Raw genomic sequence first — 21,123 nt, 5'->3', positions numbered from 1 at the left:
CAAATCAACGGTTCGAAATATTGGTAAATCAGTATTCCGTACTGCATGTACGGATAATTATTTTCGGTGCGTTTTATTTTTCGGTAAATTTACCTGCACCGGAGTTACCGGAATTAAATCTCCACCGAAATTGTCCGGTTTTACGGTGCTGCTCATTGAGATCCGACCCATTGGGTCAGGGACGTGCCGTGCCGAAGTGAGCCTCCCACAGTTGGCATAATCCAGTTGTCGTCACGGGTTTGAGAACCGCGAACGAACTGCCTCCACGCTCCTCGCCACGCCACACAACACAGGACTAGCACAAATTGTTAGAGAGCTTTTTCTTCTACTTCGCTTCAGTAGGCGATGGAGAACTCATGGTTATCAGACAACTAACACTGACAACGAACGACGGACGACTGACACTGAGACAAGACTAGACAACAGAATATATTAGATTGAAGGGGACAGAAGACGGTGCAGCCGCATGTACGCAGGAGTCAAAAACAGCGCAGCAGCATGTACCACGACTCGGCAGCATGTACAACAAAGAGACACAAAAGCAGCCACATGTACGACAAAGAGCTACACGTGCAACCGCATGTACAACGAAGAGACACAAGCGCAGCCACATGTACAACACTATCCCCCATCAAAAAAAAACATCCACTCCTGTGGATGGAAGCAATCAAAACAAAATTAGAAGAAAGACAGGAGAAAAATAAATCAAATGTGAACACAATACAGAGGAGAATAGAAACAAAACATGCAGGGCCAAAACAGTAAGAGACGTAACTCCGGACAAAGGGGAAAAAGCCAAGGCACAAATGTGTGAAAAGAAAACAGACCGGGCCCACCCATAGAGGGAACCGCCATACTTGCAGGCGTGGGCCGCCAGGAAGTAACCACGTTGCCCTGGTACGAAGCCAAGGCAAACCGATGGCACTGCGAAGACCGCGGCAGCTGAACCGGGTGACCAGGCATCTGGAAGCACAGGAGTTGTCCGGAAAACCATCACGCAGCCGATGGGGCTACGAAAGCTCACAGAGACAGAAAGACACACACAGAAAGAAACACGGACTGACGCAACCATCTCAGCCATCGCCGAAAATCAGAAAAGCACACGAAGGAAGGGAAGAACAGCCAGGAAGAACACGTCGACGGAAACAGGAGCAATTAATCAGTGAGGACACCATTGAGGACACACAAACAAATCGGTTACCAATACGCAAAAGATAATGAAGAAAAAACCACAGGGCGCTACCCTGAAAAACCCACAGGGATCGAACCTGAAAAAACCACAGGGATTGAACCTGAAAAAACCACAGGGATTGAACCTGAAAAACACGGAACTACATCCGCTTCGCAAAAACCAAAAAACCGAGACAAAAACTGTCAGGGACCGACTGGGGCGCGCAAGGGCCAACCAGCAACACGCGGAAACCATAACACCCGCAAGGCAAACCGATACAACAAAACACAGGATCCCTGCAGACCACCAGGCAGACCGTGGCTCACCATGATCAGACGCCCACCCAAACGAACTAGAGAGACCCACATGCCGAAACACAATTATTACAAAACCATACGCTCACAAAAAAAATTCAACCTGGATCCGAAACGAGAATCCTACATGAAGTTCACACCTCCCACCAAACCGGAAGCCACCAGCTTTCCGACTGGGTGCACAGTGCATGACCGAGCCTGACAACGCTCTGCACGGAACATGGAGAAACTACTACTACGACTACTACTTCTACTTCTAGCACTAGAGAAACGGTAGAAACACGAAACAAAATATGGATCGACTACAAACGAGGCAGCACCTCGAGAACGTTCAGGTGGACATCCAAACAAATCACGCGACACAGTCACAATATCGGAGCAGTCCGACGGCAACTCGGTCTCCGTGACAAGCACAAGTGCACAACACAAGACGAGATCAAAGCTACCCATGCTGAATTCACGATGAGCAAGCAAAAACAAGTTCCAGATTCGAACGCGAAGCACACAAACAGAAGTTTGAAATTTTCATACACACAACCGTACGGTACAGGGTAGTCGATCTACTAGTCAGAGCGACACAGGAACAACGAACAGAACGGGGCGAACTTACAACGAGCAGCTAGACTACACTACACACTCGAGCACAAGAGAACAAGGTTCCACGGACCTCCTGCCGGGACCCGAGTCAGAGTCACCCAACGCAAAACAATTTGAAAAAAATCGAAATCGAATACAAGTTACGGCAACACATTACGCAGAGTAGACAATTACAAAGGCATTCTCACCTGAGTAGGCGCTCTCATGAGAGGCTTGGACGTTCGTGAGACTCAAGTAGCTGGGCCATGGCGAGAACACGAAGAGGAGACGAAAACACAGCTGATATGGAGACGAACTCAGGGTCGTGGACACGATTTGTTGGGCGCCAAATGTCGTCACGGGTTTGATAACCGTGCACGAACTGCTCTAGGCTCCTCGCCACGCCACACAACAAAGGACTAGTGCAAATTGTTAGAGAGCTTTTTCTTCTACTTCGCTTCAGTAGGCGATGGAGAACTCATGGTTATCAGACAACTAACACTGACAACGAACGACGGACGACTGACACTGAGACAAGACTAGACAACAGAATATATTAGATTGAAGGGGACAGAAGACGGTGCAGCCGCATGTACGCAGGAGTCAAAAACAGCGCAGCAGCATGTACCACGACTCGGCAGCATGTACAACAAAGAGACACAAAAGCAGCCACATGTACGACAAAGAGCTACACGTGCAACCGCATGTACAACGAAGAGACACAAGCGCAGCCACATGTACAACACAGTGCTGCACATGGTATTGACTGGCCCAATCGAATTCATTGGTCAGCACGGCACCTTCACCTGCATTGTGCATTGTTTAGCAGAGGCAGAGGCAGAGGCGCACGCTACGACCAGCACGACCGTGATCGTAGCACTTTTCGTCCAGGACGGTCCGTCCAGCTGGCCGGAGCGCCTGTAGAGGGCGCTAAAACGTGCCCTGGTGGCTGAAAACCCCGAATTCTCCCCTCAATTTTCGTAACCGTGTCGAAGACGTCACAGATTTGGCCTATTCTGGGCAAGTTAATTAATGACGATATCATTATGTCATCATTATGTTACCAAATTTTAGTGGGCGGGCGGGAGGGAGGGCGGGAGGGAGGGCGGGAGGGAGGGAGGGAGGCAGAGAAAGAAAGGGTCATGGTGCGTGGCCCAGTAGTTGCAGCCACGCCAGCACTACATACAGTAGGTAGTGGCGACAGAGACACCAGGTGATGGTCATGGTAGCAGTAACGTAGATCTGCTGTCAAGTCGCTCTCCTTTCCCTGGACAGTACTGTGGGACGCCGAACTTGAACGACCAGTCTAGAATTGCACTGAGCACAGCATACTAATGTACCGAATCATCTCTAATATAAGCATAGTCTCCAATAATAGCACGTCTCCAATAATAGAATACCTTGGGGGGGGGGGGGGGGGGCGGCATTCAAAAAATAAAGTGCTCAGTCTCCATTATAAGCACACTGTGTAAATTCATTATCTGTACCGGCGAAAAAAAACCTGAAATGTGTGTGTCATACATGAATTTGGCATGGCAACATGCCTCTGAAATGAGGTTGAAATAATAATGGAACAGTCTCCAATAAAGGAACGTCTCCATTAAAGGGGAAGTCCGGTGAAAAATTTAAATTTCACAGTCCGTAGAGTTCGGGTCGCTGAGTCGAATGGTGTTTGTCCGAGGAGGCTGCGGCTTATGGTTCGTCAGATACGCCCAATCGAACATGTGCGAATTTGAGCGTGCATCAGCCAGATCCAGGTGATGACATCACAGCATGCAGCCAGGTAGCCGCACCATCTAGTTGTGTACAAAATGACCATATTCGGAGCGCGTTCGATTGGGGAACTGTTTGTCGCAGCTTCTTCGGACCAAGACCATTCGATTCAGTGTTACAAACACTACATACCCTGTGATTTTCAGCTCGGTAAACCTCGAGGTTATACCGTATTTTAGCCGTTTCCGAGTTGGACTTTTTCCGTCAGCATGCCTCTACGGATCTGCGCTGTGTGCATGCTAGCTAGCTGTAGTGCAGTCAACAAACTCATCAGACATCACACACGGAACTACTCCCGCACTGCCGTGCTGGGTTAGTACAGCTACAACAAGACTCGAGTCACAACTGACACAAGACTCAGAAAACTAGTCAACACACGGACTTGTCATGTACTAGTACATATACTACACTCGTATCAGTCGTACAGTCATGAAGTCAGAGAACGTGCGTTTCTCCTTGCTGGTGCTGGTGGTTGTGCTTTGAGAAAGAAAATTTTAGTTTTCCGCTCCCGCCTCATTATTTTATGCTACAGCGATGAGTGCACAACCGTGACAAGTGACAAAACAGCGAACAGCTCCCCGACGTAGAACTTTCGGATTCCATAGCGTTGCGAGCGAAGAGTCGTGCCCGTGGTTCAAAGAGCCTGCACTGTTCTTCAATTGAGTAGTCCGAAATATTCCAAGTTCGCACCAAAACATCACCATGTGGCAGGCTACTGGAGTCTAAGCGAATCTAATCGGTATGGAACAACATTTAGAGCACTCGCATCACTCACTCTTCTCCATTTTGGCGACCCTGCTCTCCAGCGATCTGATAATTATATCAGCCTCGTCTGCAATAGCTGCTGCTTCTTCATCAGTCGGAAACTCAGTAGCGCTCACTCTTGACCGGCCCGCGCGGCCATTTCTTCAGCTGAATACCGAGGTTCTCAGCCCCAGACCGAACTCATGAAGGTCAGCCATGGCTGCATCCTCACTCTCACAAGGAGTTACAGGTCTTCGGGGTCGCTTGAACCACCTAATATCAGTCGCCAAATCATTTGAAATGACACTGACACTATTGCTTTCACGCACTCCTTTTGACCTAGCTGCACGCTATGACATTGCAGAGGGTGTCGTGGCCGCATGACGTCATGGCGCAGCCCCCGAAACTCAGTTTTTCAAACGGAAATATCTCGAGAACGCTTTGTCGGAGACACGTGGGACCAACACCATTCGACTCAGCGCCCGAAACTCTACCGACCCTGAAATTTAAATTTTTCACCGGACTTCCCCTTTGATAGCACGCGGCGGAGGTACATGGAAACAATAGAGGACCGTGCTTATATTAGAGATAATACGGTATACACAGTGCCTCAACTATGCAGCATGGACTGTTAAACATTACTGTGCACTGATCACAGCATACTAATGTGTACACAGTGCCTCAGCTATGCATGGACTGTTTGCGTGATAAGAATTGTCCAGGCTCGGAGCCCCCCCCCCCCCAGTTCTTTGGCACTGGGCAGTACTGTGACCATTGGGTATGAGCCAGTATTATCATACTGGCAACTGCAATAACGTTCCGTACAAGCTGCGGGAAATTTCGTTCGAGACTTTGCCTGTGCTCTTTGAAACACCTTCCTAAGCGTGTGCAGACTCCACTGTAGCCACTTCATGCTTCACACACACGGATATTATTTTTGGAAGAATTTGTAGCCGATAGACCGTTTTTGAGTAGTGGTGTATAACTGCGTGAAACTTTTTGAAACACCTTTCTATTCTGTTAATGCAGACGTTTAGACAGTAACATGATCTCGATGATTCCTAATGGGACGTTTCGTGGCCTGAAGAATTTAACAACACTGTGAGTTCTCGTTTGTAGCTCGACATTGTTGAGTTTTAATGTGACTCCTGTGTGAGCTCAATGTTCTCACGGCCGTCAACAATGCACAAGACCACATGGTAAATAAACGGAGGGGGAGGGGCATAGGACAGAGAAAAAAAGTAGGAGCTGGAAAAGTGGAACCATCTTCTTCAACTCAAGTGGAGTAATGCAGGAACTGTTAACCCGGGAATCGTTTGCGCTTTTTTTAGTTTACGAATAATTGTGATGACGGACCATTTTGCGCCTGCAAACGTTTGCGATTGGAGTCGATTTGATGATGGACTTGAGAGTCCACAGTTTCGTGTTTCGCGCCCCCCTTACTTTCGCGATTTCACACCCGTGGCGAAAATCACAAGCGTTTCAGGATCGCAAACGTTTCTGGGTCCACAGTGGTGTGAGATCGAGTGCGACAAAGAGACACTGTCAAGGCGAGACAGGGACAGACGGCGACAGACCGAGCGGGTGGGTGGGGGGGGGGGGGGCTAAATTTAATTTGGCATATCAGCATGCTGTGGTCACTGTCGATAAGGTTTGTGATAGCCTATTGGATGCACGCATCCCTTTCTCCTTCTTGCCGGCGCACACGGAGTTACGATGAGTCCGAGACCCTTGGTCGGAGGAGTTACTTCTGCCCCCGCCCCCACTTCCATCCAATATGCCACCACCCCCACTGTGCGGCATCTAGCATCTAATAGTTCTGTGATATTCATTATAAAGAAAAAAGAGAGACATGACTTGGCTCAAGCTTTCCGAAAAGTCCAAGATCGCCAGTTTCATCCGAGGGAAACTATAGTGCGTTTCAAAAGCGCAGAACTCTGGTTTCAAAAAACTGTTAGGCCAGCATCTATACCACATGAAATCTGTGATCACTTTGTGCATAAAATTTCCGAAATTGGGCGTTTGTTATCCAATCACTATTTATGAGAAAAGTTGCGGGGGCTGCCTGAGCAATATTCAGAAAGAATTTCTCAAAAAGCTTCAACCAATTTTGATTTACAGTCGTCCCTCTCTAATCCGGCACTTGTTTATCCAGAACCCTTGCAAACCAGCACATTTCCTGGCAAAACGGATTTTTTCAGTTCATTTTCTATGCTTTAATCCGGCACTTGAATTCCTGCTCCAGCGGCGATTTTCTGCAGGACTTGATAATCCAGCACCCTTGTTTATCCAGCCAGCAGAAAACGCCGCTGCAAAAGGTGCCGGATTAGAGAGGGACGACTGTATTCAAAAATGTCTTGAGGCCTATACTTTTGAAACACACTATATAAACATGTCTCCGACGTCGCCAGTGCTCTGTGCACTGGGTTTGTCAAAGCAGCAAGCGATGGAGACGGTACGCCCGCACACAGTGGCGGTCCGACAAAGCCAGTAGAGCATTTTTTTTCAGACTCACCAACACGGCTACCCAGGGTAGCCATGACCCGCCTTTCCGTTGGTCTCTGTTGTCCTCTTCATGTTCTCCCGGTTTCTCATTCCCGATTGGGTGGTCACGGGTGTCAGAAGGTAATTTAGTGTGGTACGGTCAGCCATCTGAAATACAATGTACGCGTGGGACAGGGGTGGCTGAGCCGAAAATTTTGGAAATTCAAAGCCCAATCCAGTGCATTTTTATTGATTCATGGGGTACTTGGGGCAAAGAGTGGTACGGTCAATACCGTAGTGATCGTACCGTGTGCGACACCCCTGCTTGTAGCGTTATTGAAGGTTTCAAAAAAAGACCAGCTCTGACTCTCTAGAAAAGTGTTCGCTCCCCACGCTCCCCACACACCGGAGATCGCGCGAGCTCCGGTGTGGGGAGCGACACTATCATTGTCCATTCTCCCTTCCTCCTACCCTCCTCACGGCTTTATTGCATTATGGCGCACTTTGTCTGCGTAAACGCCAAGACTTTTACCGTGGAAGTGTCTATTTCTTTCAGATGACTGTTCGTACCTTTCTGTTTCGTTTTGCGTATTGTGACTGCAGACATCTAGAAAGGAACCGACTTCGAACAATTCCATCCGGGGAATTTCAGGAACTGCCAAACCTAGTACAACTGTGAGTGTCTCGTTGCGAAGCCGTGTTCAGTTCTTACGCGCTATCGTCTGTGAATCTTACCCTTCTGGTGTGCAACCGGAGATGATAGAGTTCGGCCCATCCGTAATTATTAATTTTGTATATGGTCATGATGGTATTGGGGTTTGCTGTGTCATTTCTCCACAGCCTCCTTCTCCGCCCCAACCTCATCTCACAAGAGAGGTTCTGCTATACGTGAAACGTAGAGAAATCACGTAGAAAGCAGGTGTCTGGGTTAGAGTCTACGGCTTCGCGAGTTTTGGGTCCAGATTTCTACGCGTAGATGAGGTTCTCTACGTTGTGGCACACGCAAAGAAAATGCGTACGGATTTGCCGGGTATCATTCGAGTGCAAGCAGAAAACTGCCAAATATGGAAGGGGAAATTCCCAGTACACATTCCACGTGACTTCTCCACGTGAAACGTAGAGCAGAACAGGATTTCTTTAGGTTACGGGAACGCGAAGAGAGTTCGCAGGATTCTTTAGCGTCGCGTTCCCGAAACGTAGAGCAGAACCTCACTATTATTAAGCTCTCTAAGGTTCTATATTCTGCAAATCTGCTGCTCGGTGTGGTTGATAACTGTACTATCATGCATCATAACTCAAGGGGAAGCGTCCTCTGCTGCTCTGATGTATGGCTTTTACAACACTTACTGTCTTCTCGCTGCAGATATATGAATCACAATAAGCCGTTGCAGATTCAAACTCGTGCATTTCTAGGCCTGGGAAGATTAACGCATCTGTAAGTCCCCATTGAGGTTATGCTATGACGTCATCATTTTGATGTGCCTTGCCATTGAGGTTATTCGATGATGTCATCATTTTGAAGTGCTTTGCCATTGAGGCTATTCGATGACAACATCATTTTGAGGTGCCTTGCCATTGATGGGGATGTCAGCGCGTACACTGTGCATGCACTTCGCGCATGCGGCCAAGCGCGCATCAGATGTGGCATGCAGAATTTTTAGTTTTTTACCAAACAGAGTCTTCAACCAAGGAGAAATGGCTGAAATTTCCTTGCAAGGAAATGGTGGTTACAGGCTACCGTAAAAGCCCGTGTATAGGCCCCGGGCGTATAGAATAGCAGATGCGATTTCCTGGGCGTATACAAGGGCACGGGCGTTATTTCGGAACCGGGCGTATACTTGGAATAGGGATAGCAGTAAATATTGGGTATCGGTACCTGTACATGTACTGCTGTTTCCGGCATACCTGGGCGTATACACGGGCATGGGCGTTATTTTGAAACAAAAGTGTTGACTTCCCCTGACTGGGCGTGTACATGGAGGGTGGGCGTAATTTCGAGTGGGCGTATACAGGGGCTTTTACGGTACCTGCTTACCAGAATGGGATCCTGTTAGGTATGTTGGCGGCCCATGTGTTCTGGAATCGATTTGTAACATTCCTTGGAAAGCGGAAAGCCGTTTTCGTTCCAAACGACAGGGTTCATTCAGAGGTGAAAATGGCGACCATACCGATCATTGCCATGATCTCCGAGGTGAAAATCACTGGATTAAACCGGGAAAAAGCTCTGGATTTGATGGTAAACCCAACAGAAATACTTAATGTTGGATGTTGGGAGCTGGCAGGAAATTTGACCAAAGCATTCATGTTCCACGTGGCGCAAAAGGTGACCACGTTCGTTCTTGTGTATTTCTGCATTTCTGACATATCGCCGTCCATATGGCCGTTGTTACAGCGAGATCGATTGGTGTGGACAGGGTTTGTTTGAGTAGTCGCGTGGAGACGTGGTTTGGTTGTGACAGGCAGCACCGGGAGTGGCTCCCGAGGATGGCGAAAGCCGTATCTACTCCAAACCGACTTCACTATGGCCGATCTCCTGGCAGAGCATTTTCACTTAGGTGCTGCAACAAACGGCACAAGCTGTGGACATCGTCAGATGATATTAGCCTATCAGTGTGCCCAGAACCTCTACTGAAGCATTAGCTTGAGTAACATTTCTCTCTAGCTCTCTTTCTGTCTTTCTGCCGCTCTCGTTCTCTCTAAAAATGTTTAAACTTCAAAATCAAGGTGGAGCTGGGTCGGGGTATCGTCAAATACCGACTCTCTGAGCTGCGTTTTCGCCGGTTTTTGGCGATCGCCAATTTTTTCCAGTCTGCCATCGCCGAGTTTAAAAATCGATTACAGTCTGTATCGGCTATAGCGTACCCTTTTGATTTCCGTGATTTTATCACTATAACCCATGCATCACTATAATGCGATACGATCGATTTTTTCTTTTTTCGATTGACACATGAAAGGCAAGGAAATACTTCCAGCATGACGTTTTGACAAATGAGCATGCGGCATAGTTGACAGTGCCCGCATTTCCATAAAAAATTCTGTTATGTACGTGTACATGTATCACTATAAAAATAAGCAACGTGAAGAAAGTAAAAAAATAGGGCCTTTGATATTATTGCTACATGTATTTTAAAGTTATTACTATAACCGATAACAATAATAGTGTGTTATGCATGTTTTGATTCTTTGTTGCCATCATAATATCCGATCATTACATCCGATAATATTGGTTGTAGTGATATTTTTACTGGATAAAATACGTTTTGCTTTTGATATTTCGTACCAATATCACTGTAGCCGATATATTCTTATATCCGGTCACTCTATAGCCGATACAGACTGTACATCATTGACTGCGCAAAGCCCTGCGCATTGTCCGCGCTGATATCCCTACCCTTAAAGTTATGCCATGACATCATCATTTTGAGGTGCTTTGCCACTGAGGTTATGGAATGACGTCATCATTTTTAAAGTGTCTGTGATTGAGATTATGTGATGACATCATCAATTTTGAGGTGTTTTGCTTGCTGCACTGACTGCAGCACTGCTTTTGTGCACGCGCACATGTTGTCCAGGCGTCAGGGGCCCAGCCTCCCTGCCCATCCGACCCGCCACACACAACAACGAAACTGAACTGAGAGTTCTACATAATTTCTTGACAAGACGGAGACGGACGGACAAGAAGACCGGACACGGCGAGGTAAACTGATAACTGAAGAAAAAGACTAACATTTTTGGCAGCATACGAGCATGCGCGCAACAAAACACAACGTATGACAATGACGTAACCGTTACTTGGATCATGTACAAACTATACATGCAACCAAAACCAGTCAAATACGAGTCAAAGCAGAACGCAAAACAAACCAAAATAAACGAAAGGACCACAACAAAATGAGCCTTGAAAAGTCTTTCTACCGATACACAACATATTCCCCACCAAAGACCTTTTCAGGGCTCAACGAGGACCGCGAACACTGTGCCCTACGAGTATACGCCGCAAGCGTACTAATCAAACTAACTACAAAAGGCAACAAATAAACAAATAAACGATCGACACGCCAACAAAACTCCAACGAAAGTCAACGTCCGACCAGGGACAAACAAATCAAACTCAAACAAATCGAGCAAAACAAACTAATCAAACAACTCGAGCAAACCGAACTACCAAACTCAAACTAACAAACAACTCGAGCAAAACAAACTAATCAACAACTCGAGCAAACCGAACTACCAAACTCGAACTAACAAACAAATCGAGCAAACCAAACCACTCAAACAAATCGAATCAAACTAATCAACAAATCACAGCAGGAGCACCTTCCAAACTCTGCGTCACACTCGCATGGGGTTATTTGTTCACGATGCGTTTTCCTTCGCACCGTCCTTGTCGTAGGAACCAACCACTCCTCGCAGACGTTTATCCATCTTCATCTGCCCTCAGCGCATTCAGCTCCAACGACTTCCGTCGCACCAACCTCGTCGTCTTCACCAGCCACCTCGCGGGACGTCCCTGCCCTCAGCGCATTCAACTCCGGCGGACCAGCCACTCCTCGCAGATGTTTATCCATTTCATCTGCCCTCAGCGCATTCAGCTCCGACGAGCCAGCCACTCCTCGCAGACGTTTCCTCGCTCAGCGCCTTCAGCTCAGACGACGTCGTTTTGGTGATTTGTTCTCGATGCGTTTTCCTTCGCACCGGAGTTCCTTCCAGTTCCTCGTCTACCTGACAATCCTGGCGTGATCGCCAAATTTTGTGCACTCGCACATGTTGTCCAGGCGTCAGGGGCCCAGCCTCCCTGCCCATCCGACCTGCCACACACAACAACGAAACTGAACTGAGAGTTCTACATAATTTCTTGACAAGACTGAGACGGACAGACAAGAAGACCGGACACGACGAGGTAAACTGATAACTGAAGAAAAAGACTAACATTTATGGCAGCATACGAGCATGCGCGCAACAAAACACAACGTATGACAATGACGTAACCGTTACTTGGATCATGTACAAACTATACATGCAACCAAAACCAGTCAAATACGAGTCAAAGCAGAACGCAAAACAAACCAAAATAAACGAAAGGACCACAATAAAATGAGCCTTGAAAAGTCTTTCTACCGATACACAACAACTGCCTCCAGAACGGAAAACTCGCAGTTCTGGTTTAAAGAGGATCATCGCTCCCCTGCCATGTCAGGCTGTCGCCGCAGATGTGCCTCGAAGCAGCATTCTTGGCCCGGAAACGTTTCCTTTTGTATGAATATGGCTCGAATGAGTGCTTGCTTCCCAAAACATGTCTACGTTTAAAATGCACATTTTTTTGTTCATTTGTGCGGTATCGAATCAATGCTTTGTTGTGCCGTTTGACATCTTGTGGCTACAGGCATTTACAAAATAGCGGCATCCCAGAGATTCTGCCAGGGACGTTTGAGGGTCTGGCAAACCTGCAGGAGCTGTAAGTGCAGTATCAGGGACGTCGAAAGGTATTTTAGTGTGGTATGGTCAGCCATCTGAAGTAAAGTTTACTCGTGGGGGGGGGGGGGGGATGGCTGAGCCGAAAATTTTGGAAATTTAGAGTCCAGATCAGTGTATTTTGTTGATTCACGGAGTACCTTGGGCAAAAAGTGGTACAGTCAATACCGTAGTGACCGTACCGTGTGCGACGCTCCTGAGTATGTATACAATGCAAGCCTTGCCTGTTAGATAACATTTTCTGACGGTGACAGCGTGAACAGGCACTGTTTCCCAGTGTGTCCTCGCCTTGTTCACGCTGTGGCCGTGAACATCTTTTTCTCTTTCTTTGCTCACCTATTGCTCATCACTTCTTTTACAGATTTGGTATTATGGAAAGTTTGGAAACCCCCTCGATAGGCGAAAGCCTTTGGGGAATCCTTTTAAACAATAAAAATTACAAAATATAAAAACCAAAAAAACCCCAAGCGCAGTATGTGTAGTTTGTGGCACGTAAAAAGTACTTTGTCGCACGTAATGTCGCAGTAATGTAGTTAGTGTAGGGATGTCAGCGAACGCACTGCGCACGCCTCTGCGCATGCATTGCGTCATCGATTTTTTGAACGTGATCGTGGCCGACAGAGAAAACATGGCTGCGGTCTGTTCGTACTGTTCTTCTGTCCCCGCGACCATTCAAATCATACGTGATACGGAGGACCCATGTACTCACCACGTTCTCCCCGGTCGATTTCTCTGAAAGTTTGCACATCGTGAAACACCAGTATGAGAGGTGTTCAGGCCAATTTTCATGGGATTACCCTGGTTGGATCGTTCCAAAATCGGACCTGCATTTCTCGCGGCCATTTCTTGCGCGATGGAAGCGCCCTGCCCTGGTGAGTAACCAGCATCGCGCTTGGTAGAGAGTTGCTGCAATCAGCTCCCTGATGTCTTCACTGCCATTGTCAGAAGCGATGGACCATGAATTTGTTTGAGAGTCTCTGGATTCTACTTTTCCTCAGCCTAGTTTTCAGCCATTCCGTGCATCTTCTTCGCACGATTTCTTTTGCAAAAAATGAAAGTGTTCATGAGTTTTCTTGTCGGCCGCGCGTAGATGGGCCAGGCTGACCTGCGCAGATGGGCTGCGCAGAGCGTTCGCTGATATCCCTAGTTAGTGTGTGTTAGCATCCACCGATCACACTGCCATGTTTGCATTTGCCGCGCACCGCTGCATCAGTGCTTTGCGCACTGGTGTCACACTGCCAGCGCGTAGATTTGGGGCGCGCTTAGCCTGACGTCACACAACTGCTTCCGTGTTGCCTTGGACTGGGTATGAGTGTGTGAGGGATATAGTGCTACTGACTATAAACATAAATAGTACGCAGTAGGACATCATGGTAAGATGTGAGCATACTCACACTGCCTTTGTCTTCTTCTCCTCCATGTGACAAAAGGAACAACAGCTTACAATCCGCAACCATGCGCGTTGAGAGTGTTGAGAGATGAGTGTTACGTATGTGGTTCGCTGGTCTCGTAGCGTCTATTTTCTGCTCCTCTCGTGCGCATTTCCGGGGGTGATGCAGAGAGCCTGTTGCCGCCCTCCTACCCTGATTGAGCGCCCGCCTCTCTGTGAGAAAGTGGCCTAATCAGGGTAGGAGGGCGGCAACAGGCTCTCTGCATCACCCCCGGAAATGCGCACGAGAGGAGCAGAAAATAGACGCTACGAGACCAGCGAACCACATACGTAACACTCATCTGGGTAGATGCTTCGTATCCTCCTGACAGAGGTGGACAGTTTCCACATCATTAAAAAAATGGCCGAATCCGTCGCAACTTCGGAGCCAGCGTAAACGTGTCGTCAATTGTCTAAGTGTGAAGATGGCACGGGGCTGGGGGGAGCAGGAAGGCTGAAGTCGGTTTACAACAATTGCGTGCATTGAAACCATTGTGCATTGAAATCATTGTGCTTTTTGTATCATTCAACACCTGTCCCGACTGTAGGAATTTAGCAAGAAACAGTATCACGCGGGCTGAATCTGGTGCATACCGGGAACTGACAAAGCTACGAAAGCTGTGAGTGTCTCATTGCTCGTCAAACATTATTTGAGCTTCACGTGACATCTGTTGGAAATCCTCACTTTACTGTGTGCTATAAGTTGATTGTAGAGAGCAATGTCTGCTGCAGGATTTCAAACCAACCGGGCACACGTGTACCTGGAACAAGCCTTGCAGCCGGATCAGTCGCCGGTACACTCAAGACTCAAGTGCGGCTATTGTACGTCAGCGAGTCTTAGGACGTCCAGATTGAGTCCCAACCGGGTCACAAGATAGTGTGACCCCTTGTTCTTTTACCAAGCGGGTCCAAGTACCCCCCCCCCCCTCCCAACCGGGTCGCTGACCCGGCTGACCCGGATCTGGAGCAGACACAGAAGAGCTAGGTCCCTTCATGATCAACCATAGTTTGTCGACATGGTCGTAGAACGTCCGCACTGTTGGTCAGTGTCGTGCATTTGCATTGCATGAGCTGATGGTCAAGTATAGACTGGTGGTGTTCGCGGACTCTACAGCGTATTTGCAGGTCCTTGGTCTTTTTCTCCCCTATAAGTTGATCCTTGGCTCTCCACCCGAGTCTATAATGATATCTGTGCATTTCTGTCCAGCTCCACCCCTCCCCACCGTTGAACATACACATTTTTACGGAGGGGGGTCAATAATAATGTGTTTGAAGTGGCATTTTATAAGTTTCCTTTTGAAATGCAGCTACGAGCAACTCAGCTTTCCCTCACAAATGCAGCTACGAGCAACTCAGCCTTCCCTCACAGTGCATGTTTTTCGAGACACGACGAAGTTCGTTGTTCATTTCCCCTCAAGTTGTTCGTGCCCGATTTCTTGCTCGCAGGGAAAGTGCATTCTTTCTCTGAGATTTTTTTCTGCATCGAAACTATTCTTGTTGTGACATTTATGTCGTGCGACTATAGAGATGAACTCGGATGGTGAGCCAATTTAGCTATGGTAAAACCGACTGTATATGATCTGTATGATCTGTATTATGATCCGGTTACATTGGTGGACAGTTACCGTATTTTTCCGGTTGTAAGTCGACCTTTTACGACTAAAAATAGAAGGAGAAAGGGTGGAGGTCGACTTACAACCGGGATTCGACTTATAACCGGGAACTATCAGAATCTTACAAGAAATGACCTGCCCTGCATGCATGAGTGCACCATGTGCACACATGTTTGCCAGTTTATTGGCCTTTTTCAAGGATTGGGACGTTATACCCTCCAATAAGGAATGTTTACATGATTTGTTGATGTGTTAGTAGCAGGGAGTGGTTGGTAGTGCTTCGTTGGGTGAAAACTTTAAAACGCAGAATTGAGACCTCCGGATACGGGGGTCGACCTATAACCGGGGTCGACCTATAACCGGGGTCGACCTATAACCGGGGTCGACCTATAACCGGGGTCGACCTATAACCGGGGTCGACCTATAACCGGGGTCGACCTATAACCGGGGTCGACCTATAACCGGGGTCGACCTATAACCGGGGTCGACTTACAACCGGTAAAATACGGTAGTCATAACTTGCAACATTTTGTCCTTCTCCTTTTTTTGCCATGCCTATAGAGATTTGGGGAAAAACAAGATTTCGGTGATTGTACCCGGCGCATTTCAAGGACTGGCGCAACTCACTACACTGTAAGTTCATCCATGGTGCTGAGGGCGGTGTGGCGTCATTTGGAAAGTTCTTGTTCACCCACGGTGTTGAGGGCGGTGTGGCGTCATTTGGAAAATTCTTACGTAACCCCGCCCCCCTGCACACACACACACACACACATATACACAGACAGACACTCGTGCGCACACACACACCCTCACACACTCGTGCACACATACCCAACAGGAGGAGGGGAGCACTGAGCCGTCAGTGGGTGCAATACTTTTCTCGTTAAAAATCTTCTGGACACTTCTGCGGCATTGGGGGGTGGGTGTGTGTGGGGTGGGGTGTGGGTGGGGTGTGGGTGGGGTGGGGTGGGGTGGGGTGTGGTGGGGTGGGGTGTGGGTGGGGTGGGGTGTGGGTGGGGCGGGGTGTGGGTGGGGTGGGGGGATGGGGTGGGGTGGGGTGGGGCGGGGTGTGGGTGGGGGGGGGGGGGCGGGGGGGGGGGGAGTATAAGTATGAATGTTGCACCGTTAGTGTGACTTGTTTCCTAAGTCCCGTCTTATTTTGGCCCCATTTCCAGGTGTACCCCAGTTCCAAGGTGTCCTGGAGTTGTGTTGCAGATCTGGCCACTGTTGTTCATGGACATGGCATTCCCCGAACTGTCTTTGTCTTGCCGAGTGCATCCGGATATGTACGAGCATGCACTGTATCGTAACATGTAGTGGACAATTCTTTTGTTCGTCCTCTAGCTTGAGTCTAGTCATGTGGTCATGCTGTCATGTATAAATATGCCCATTGCGCAATGGCGCCAACACCCCACGCAGTCACCTGAGCATGATGGTCTGGGGTGTTGAACAGTGGTGCATTCCTGATCCCAGCGTACTCGCGTGCATTACTCCAGCAATCCCATATTTGGCACTGTGCAGTGGGCGTATTGCTGTGTTCGTGTAGTTCTGCCAATAAATATGACGTGGGGACCAACTTCGGCATAACATTCCTCTGTGTTCCCGCAACACGGGGTACAGATTGGCCGTGATTCCGTTTCAGTCGTGCAAAAATCCTTCTGCATGGTTGTTGTAGACCCCTAATGAAACCAATATGCAAAATTTGAGTGAAATTGAAGAGATTGACTGGCCTGACTTTTCAGATTTTCTCGGACCATGATACTTTTTGTTCACATTGTCTTTCGATACAGGTACTTATCTGCTAACGACATTTCAAATATTCTGCCCGGGACCTTTCGAGGGCTAGTGGCATTACAAGTGGCGTGAGTTCCTGTGGTGGTCCCACTGAACTGTGTCTTGATATGTGCATGATTCATGGTGTAATTTATGTCTGGTCTCAGTCATTGATAATAAAAAAATTATAAAAAAAAATTCGACGGGTTCGCGTACCGGGCAGGTCAAGAACAAGGAGTCGTACAACTCCCTGGTCAAGAACCACCTTTCCGCTTCCGTGGGACGCCACCACCCCATGATCAGGCGCCAGATGTGGCTTCTAAACGGTTTAGTCATTGATAAGCTTTCAGTAAACTGCTAATATTCAGTAAACTGCTAATATTCAGTAAACTGCTAATATTCAGTAAACTGCTAATATTCAGTAAACTGCTAATATTCAGTAAACTGCTAATATTCAGTAAACTGCTAATATTCAGTAAACTGCTAATATGCTAGAAACATAGTATATGCACTGTCTGTACTTTCTACACATACTCTCCCCCATATTCGGCATGCCCAGAGTAGTGCCATGTGTTCGACCAGTGACATAGGTCTCATGTCATACTGTATGGCAGGAAATTTTCGGACGGAAATGTTTTCGGACACGGCCGAATTTCGACCTTTCGTACGGATTTTATTTTCGTACAGTGGTGCATGCTAAATGCACTTGTTTGCATGCGGTACGCATGTATAGTGTACATAACTTCGCAGGAACAAATTTTAGAACGGAATTAATTTTAGTACGAAAGAGGCCGTGTACGAAATCGTACGAAAATAAATTCCGTCCGAAAATTTCCTGCTGTACAGTACTTGTTTTAGCTACATTGGACATATTTGCGCTGGCTTGCGCAAGGTTGAGGAGATCGAGACAGACAGCCTCGGACAGACGGACAGACAGACAGACTGTACTTATGGTAGTAAGTACAGCTGCAGTGGTATCTTCAACTTCGTTCTCCCGAGTCAAACTCCGTATGAAGACATCCAAGGAGAAGATTGCCTGATGAGCCCAGCGGGGACGAAACGTACGTCACAATCGAGCTACCGTAGAATCCCGCGGATAAGCCCATGGGCTTATCTGTTTCAGAAGGACATTTCGGTGGGCTTATACAAGAACATGGGCTTATACGCGGGCATGGGCTTATACGCTGACACCAACATTGTGCTTTGAAAAGTACCAAGGAAGTGAGAAGTACATTGCTGAAAGCCACTGTGCAAACAAAAACAACCGATGATTTTGTTGAAATGTACAAAAAAAACAAAAAAACTACATGCACTACGTATACGCACATCATACATGTCCTTGGCACGACCAAGAGTCCATAATTTATGGACTCTTGGTACGACTTAGGCCCGTGTGAAATAGTGTTCTCCCCCTGGCCCCGCCACACAGCAACGCAAACTCTTTATCGTATCTCAACTCTTATACCAACAAATGACGAGGGCGCAGGAGGAGAGAGACAAAAACAAGACTCGAGAAAAAGACAACGGAAAAGACACGAAGTAAACAACAACGAACAAGCAGTAATAAACCGACGACAAATCTGGACGACCAATCAGGGACTAATACGTACAGAACACGTGACCAAGACCAAGACAACCAGACCACGGACGAATCACACATGACTCTCATTCCCAGACCACTAGCACTGCGCATGTACAGCATTCACTTGACAGTCACTCTCGCACAGACGGAAGCAGATCTTCACACTCTGACAACACGTACTCTTGCATGTGTAACGGTAGCCGAGTGGTAGGCGCGGTGAAATCAACAAGAATTAGTTTTATTCTACTTCTTTCAGGTACACACCTGAAATATAATTATTAGTGAAAGAAGAAGCGGCAAAATAACTTTCTCTCCGGTGCAAACCTGGAGGTTGAATAGTTCGTTATTATCAAAATCACATCTAAACAGAAATGCGCAGCAGCTTTTATGCAGCAGACGCCGTACGCTTACATACGGAGATACACTAACTATACATCAGCCAAAGCTCCGTATTAGTTCCGTACTACTTCCGTATTGGTCGGGCAGGGATACTACACCCTCCCTTCCTACAGATTATCACGCCCTCGTGATTTTCAAAAAGATTAGTGAAGAGTTACGAACACAGCGTCAACCGGAAGATGGCAAATTATATCGGAAATGATAACGTTTAGAGTAGACAGAAGAAATGAACTGATAACAAATCATAAAGTAGAAGCACACCAGGTTCACACGATCTCTCGGGGTCAAAAGGGGAAAGAACTGTCCTCCAAATAGGACCTGAAAATCCACAGCACTCTTGCTGCACAACGCTGGCACAACCCGCCAGGAACATCGCAGTTCAAAAACCGAACTGAATACACTATAACTATAAGGGGCGTTGTCACACACATTGTCCCACGTTAGCTGGGTAAACCGTGGCTCACCATGATCAGACGCCTACCAAACTAAACTGGATTCACACACTCGCATAAAGGAAGACTGAAGAGAATAGGAAGACTGAAGGAAGACAGGAAAGAAAAGGCCATACCTGGAATCAGCATCAGTAACCACGGCGGCGGCTGGAGCGACGTCGGAGGGCGAGCCAGGTTCCATCTCGGTTGAGCCGGTCACTCAGAGCGGCTAGCTCGGCGTCAGACAAATGACCTCCCTCCTCGTCTTGAATCGTGGTCTTCACATTGTCGACAGCATCGCTTTGCGCGACGTAAAGAGTGATGGTCTAGCCAGGAAGAGTGTTGACGAAAATCTGCATCAAACCACGGAGACGAAGTACCAAGTGAAAAATGGGCTCCTGCTTCCGACTGCGTGCCGGCGAAAATCAAACGCTGCTGGTCTTGGGGAATACCCTCCTTGTCTTGGGCACCGTCCTCATCAGCTTCGCCATCACCACCGGTAGTATACATGTAGGTAGCGGGTCGCTTGGAATCGCCATCGGAGTCTCCAGTGTGTGCCGTGCGGAAAGAAGGGTGATCCACGCTAGCACCCTGACTGTGCTGCAGGCTAATAAGCAGGGCCAGGCCCAGGAAGGCAAGAAACATGATTCTCATCTTGATTCGTCGCACGGAGCTGCAGCGGGTTGAGCCATGGGGGTCTGGGGTCGAATCACGTTGTTTTATTTAAAAAATACACCGCTGCCACCAATGTAATGGGTAGCCGAGTGGTAGGCGCGGTGAAATCAACAAGAATTACTTTTATTCTACTTCTTTCAGGTACACACCTGAAATATAATTATTAGTGAAAGAAGAAGCGGCAAAATAACTTTCTCTCCGGTGCAAACCTGGAGGTTGAATAGTTCGTTATTATCAAAATCTCATCTAAACAGAAATGCGCAGCAGCTTTTATGCAGCAGACGCCGTACGCTTACATACGGAGATACACTAACTATACATCAGCCAAAGCTCCGTATTAGTTCCGTACTACTTCCGTATTGGTCGGGCAGGGATACTACACATGCACCACATACCATAAACGTCACACATCACACCATACTCGCACGTACACTTAGACCATATATGACATCAGACACTGGACTCTACAGGACAGGAACCAAATACAACAACATGCGTAAATCATAAAAATCCGCAACACATGGGCTTGTACGACGAAGCCTTGTGATGTTCGTACTTTCCCTGGGCTTATACGCGGGTGGGCTTATCCGCGGGATTCTACGGTATGTCGTTGCTGTGTCATCCTCTATGTGCCATGCGCTACCTGATGTACCAGCCTGCTATGTCGGATACCGCCAGCCATGCATC

At 47.7% G+C, this 21,123-nt stretch overlaps 1 protein-coding gene across 1 annotated transcript in view; it reads left to right on the top strand.

The window, feature by feature from the left end:
* Window positions 1-21,123, top strand: part of LOC135821147 (uncharacterized) — a 65,778-nt gene that overhangs the window by 21,392 nt on the left and 23,263 nt on the right. The window contains exons 5-11 of the mRNA XM_065334210.1: window positions 5,608-5,679; window positions 7,666-7,737; window positions 8,426-8,497; window positions 12,446-12,517; window positions 14,512-14,583; window positions 16,138-16,209; window positions 17,367-17,438. Coding sequence (XP_065190282.1) covers window positions 5,608-5,679; window positions 7,666-7,737; window positions 8,426-8,497; window positions 12,446-12,517; window positions 14,512-14,583; window positions 16,138-16,209; window positions 17,367-17,438 — 504 coding nt within the window. The remainder of the gene's footprint in view (window positions 1-5,607; window positions 5,680-7,665; window positions 7,738-8,425; window positions 8,498-12,445; window positions 12,518-14,511; window positions 14,584-16,137; window positions 16,210-17,366; window positions 17,439-21,123) is intronic.

The sequence above is a fragment of the Sycon ciliatum genome, chromosome 7 (genome assembly GCF_964019385.1).
Source record: "Sycon ciliatum chromosome 7, ocSycCili1.1, whole genome shotgun sequence".
NCBI classification, from domain to species: Eukaryota; Metazoa; Porifera; class Calcarea; order Leucosolenida; family Sycettidae; genus Sycon; species Sycon ciliatum.
This window is presented reverse-complemented; position numbering and strand designations above follow the sequence as displayed.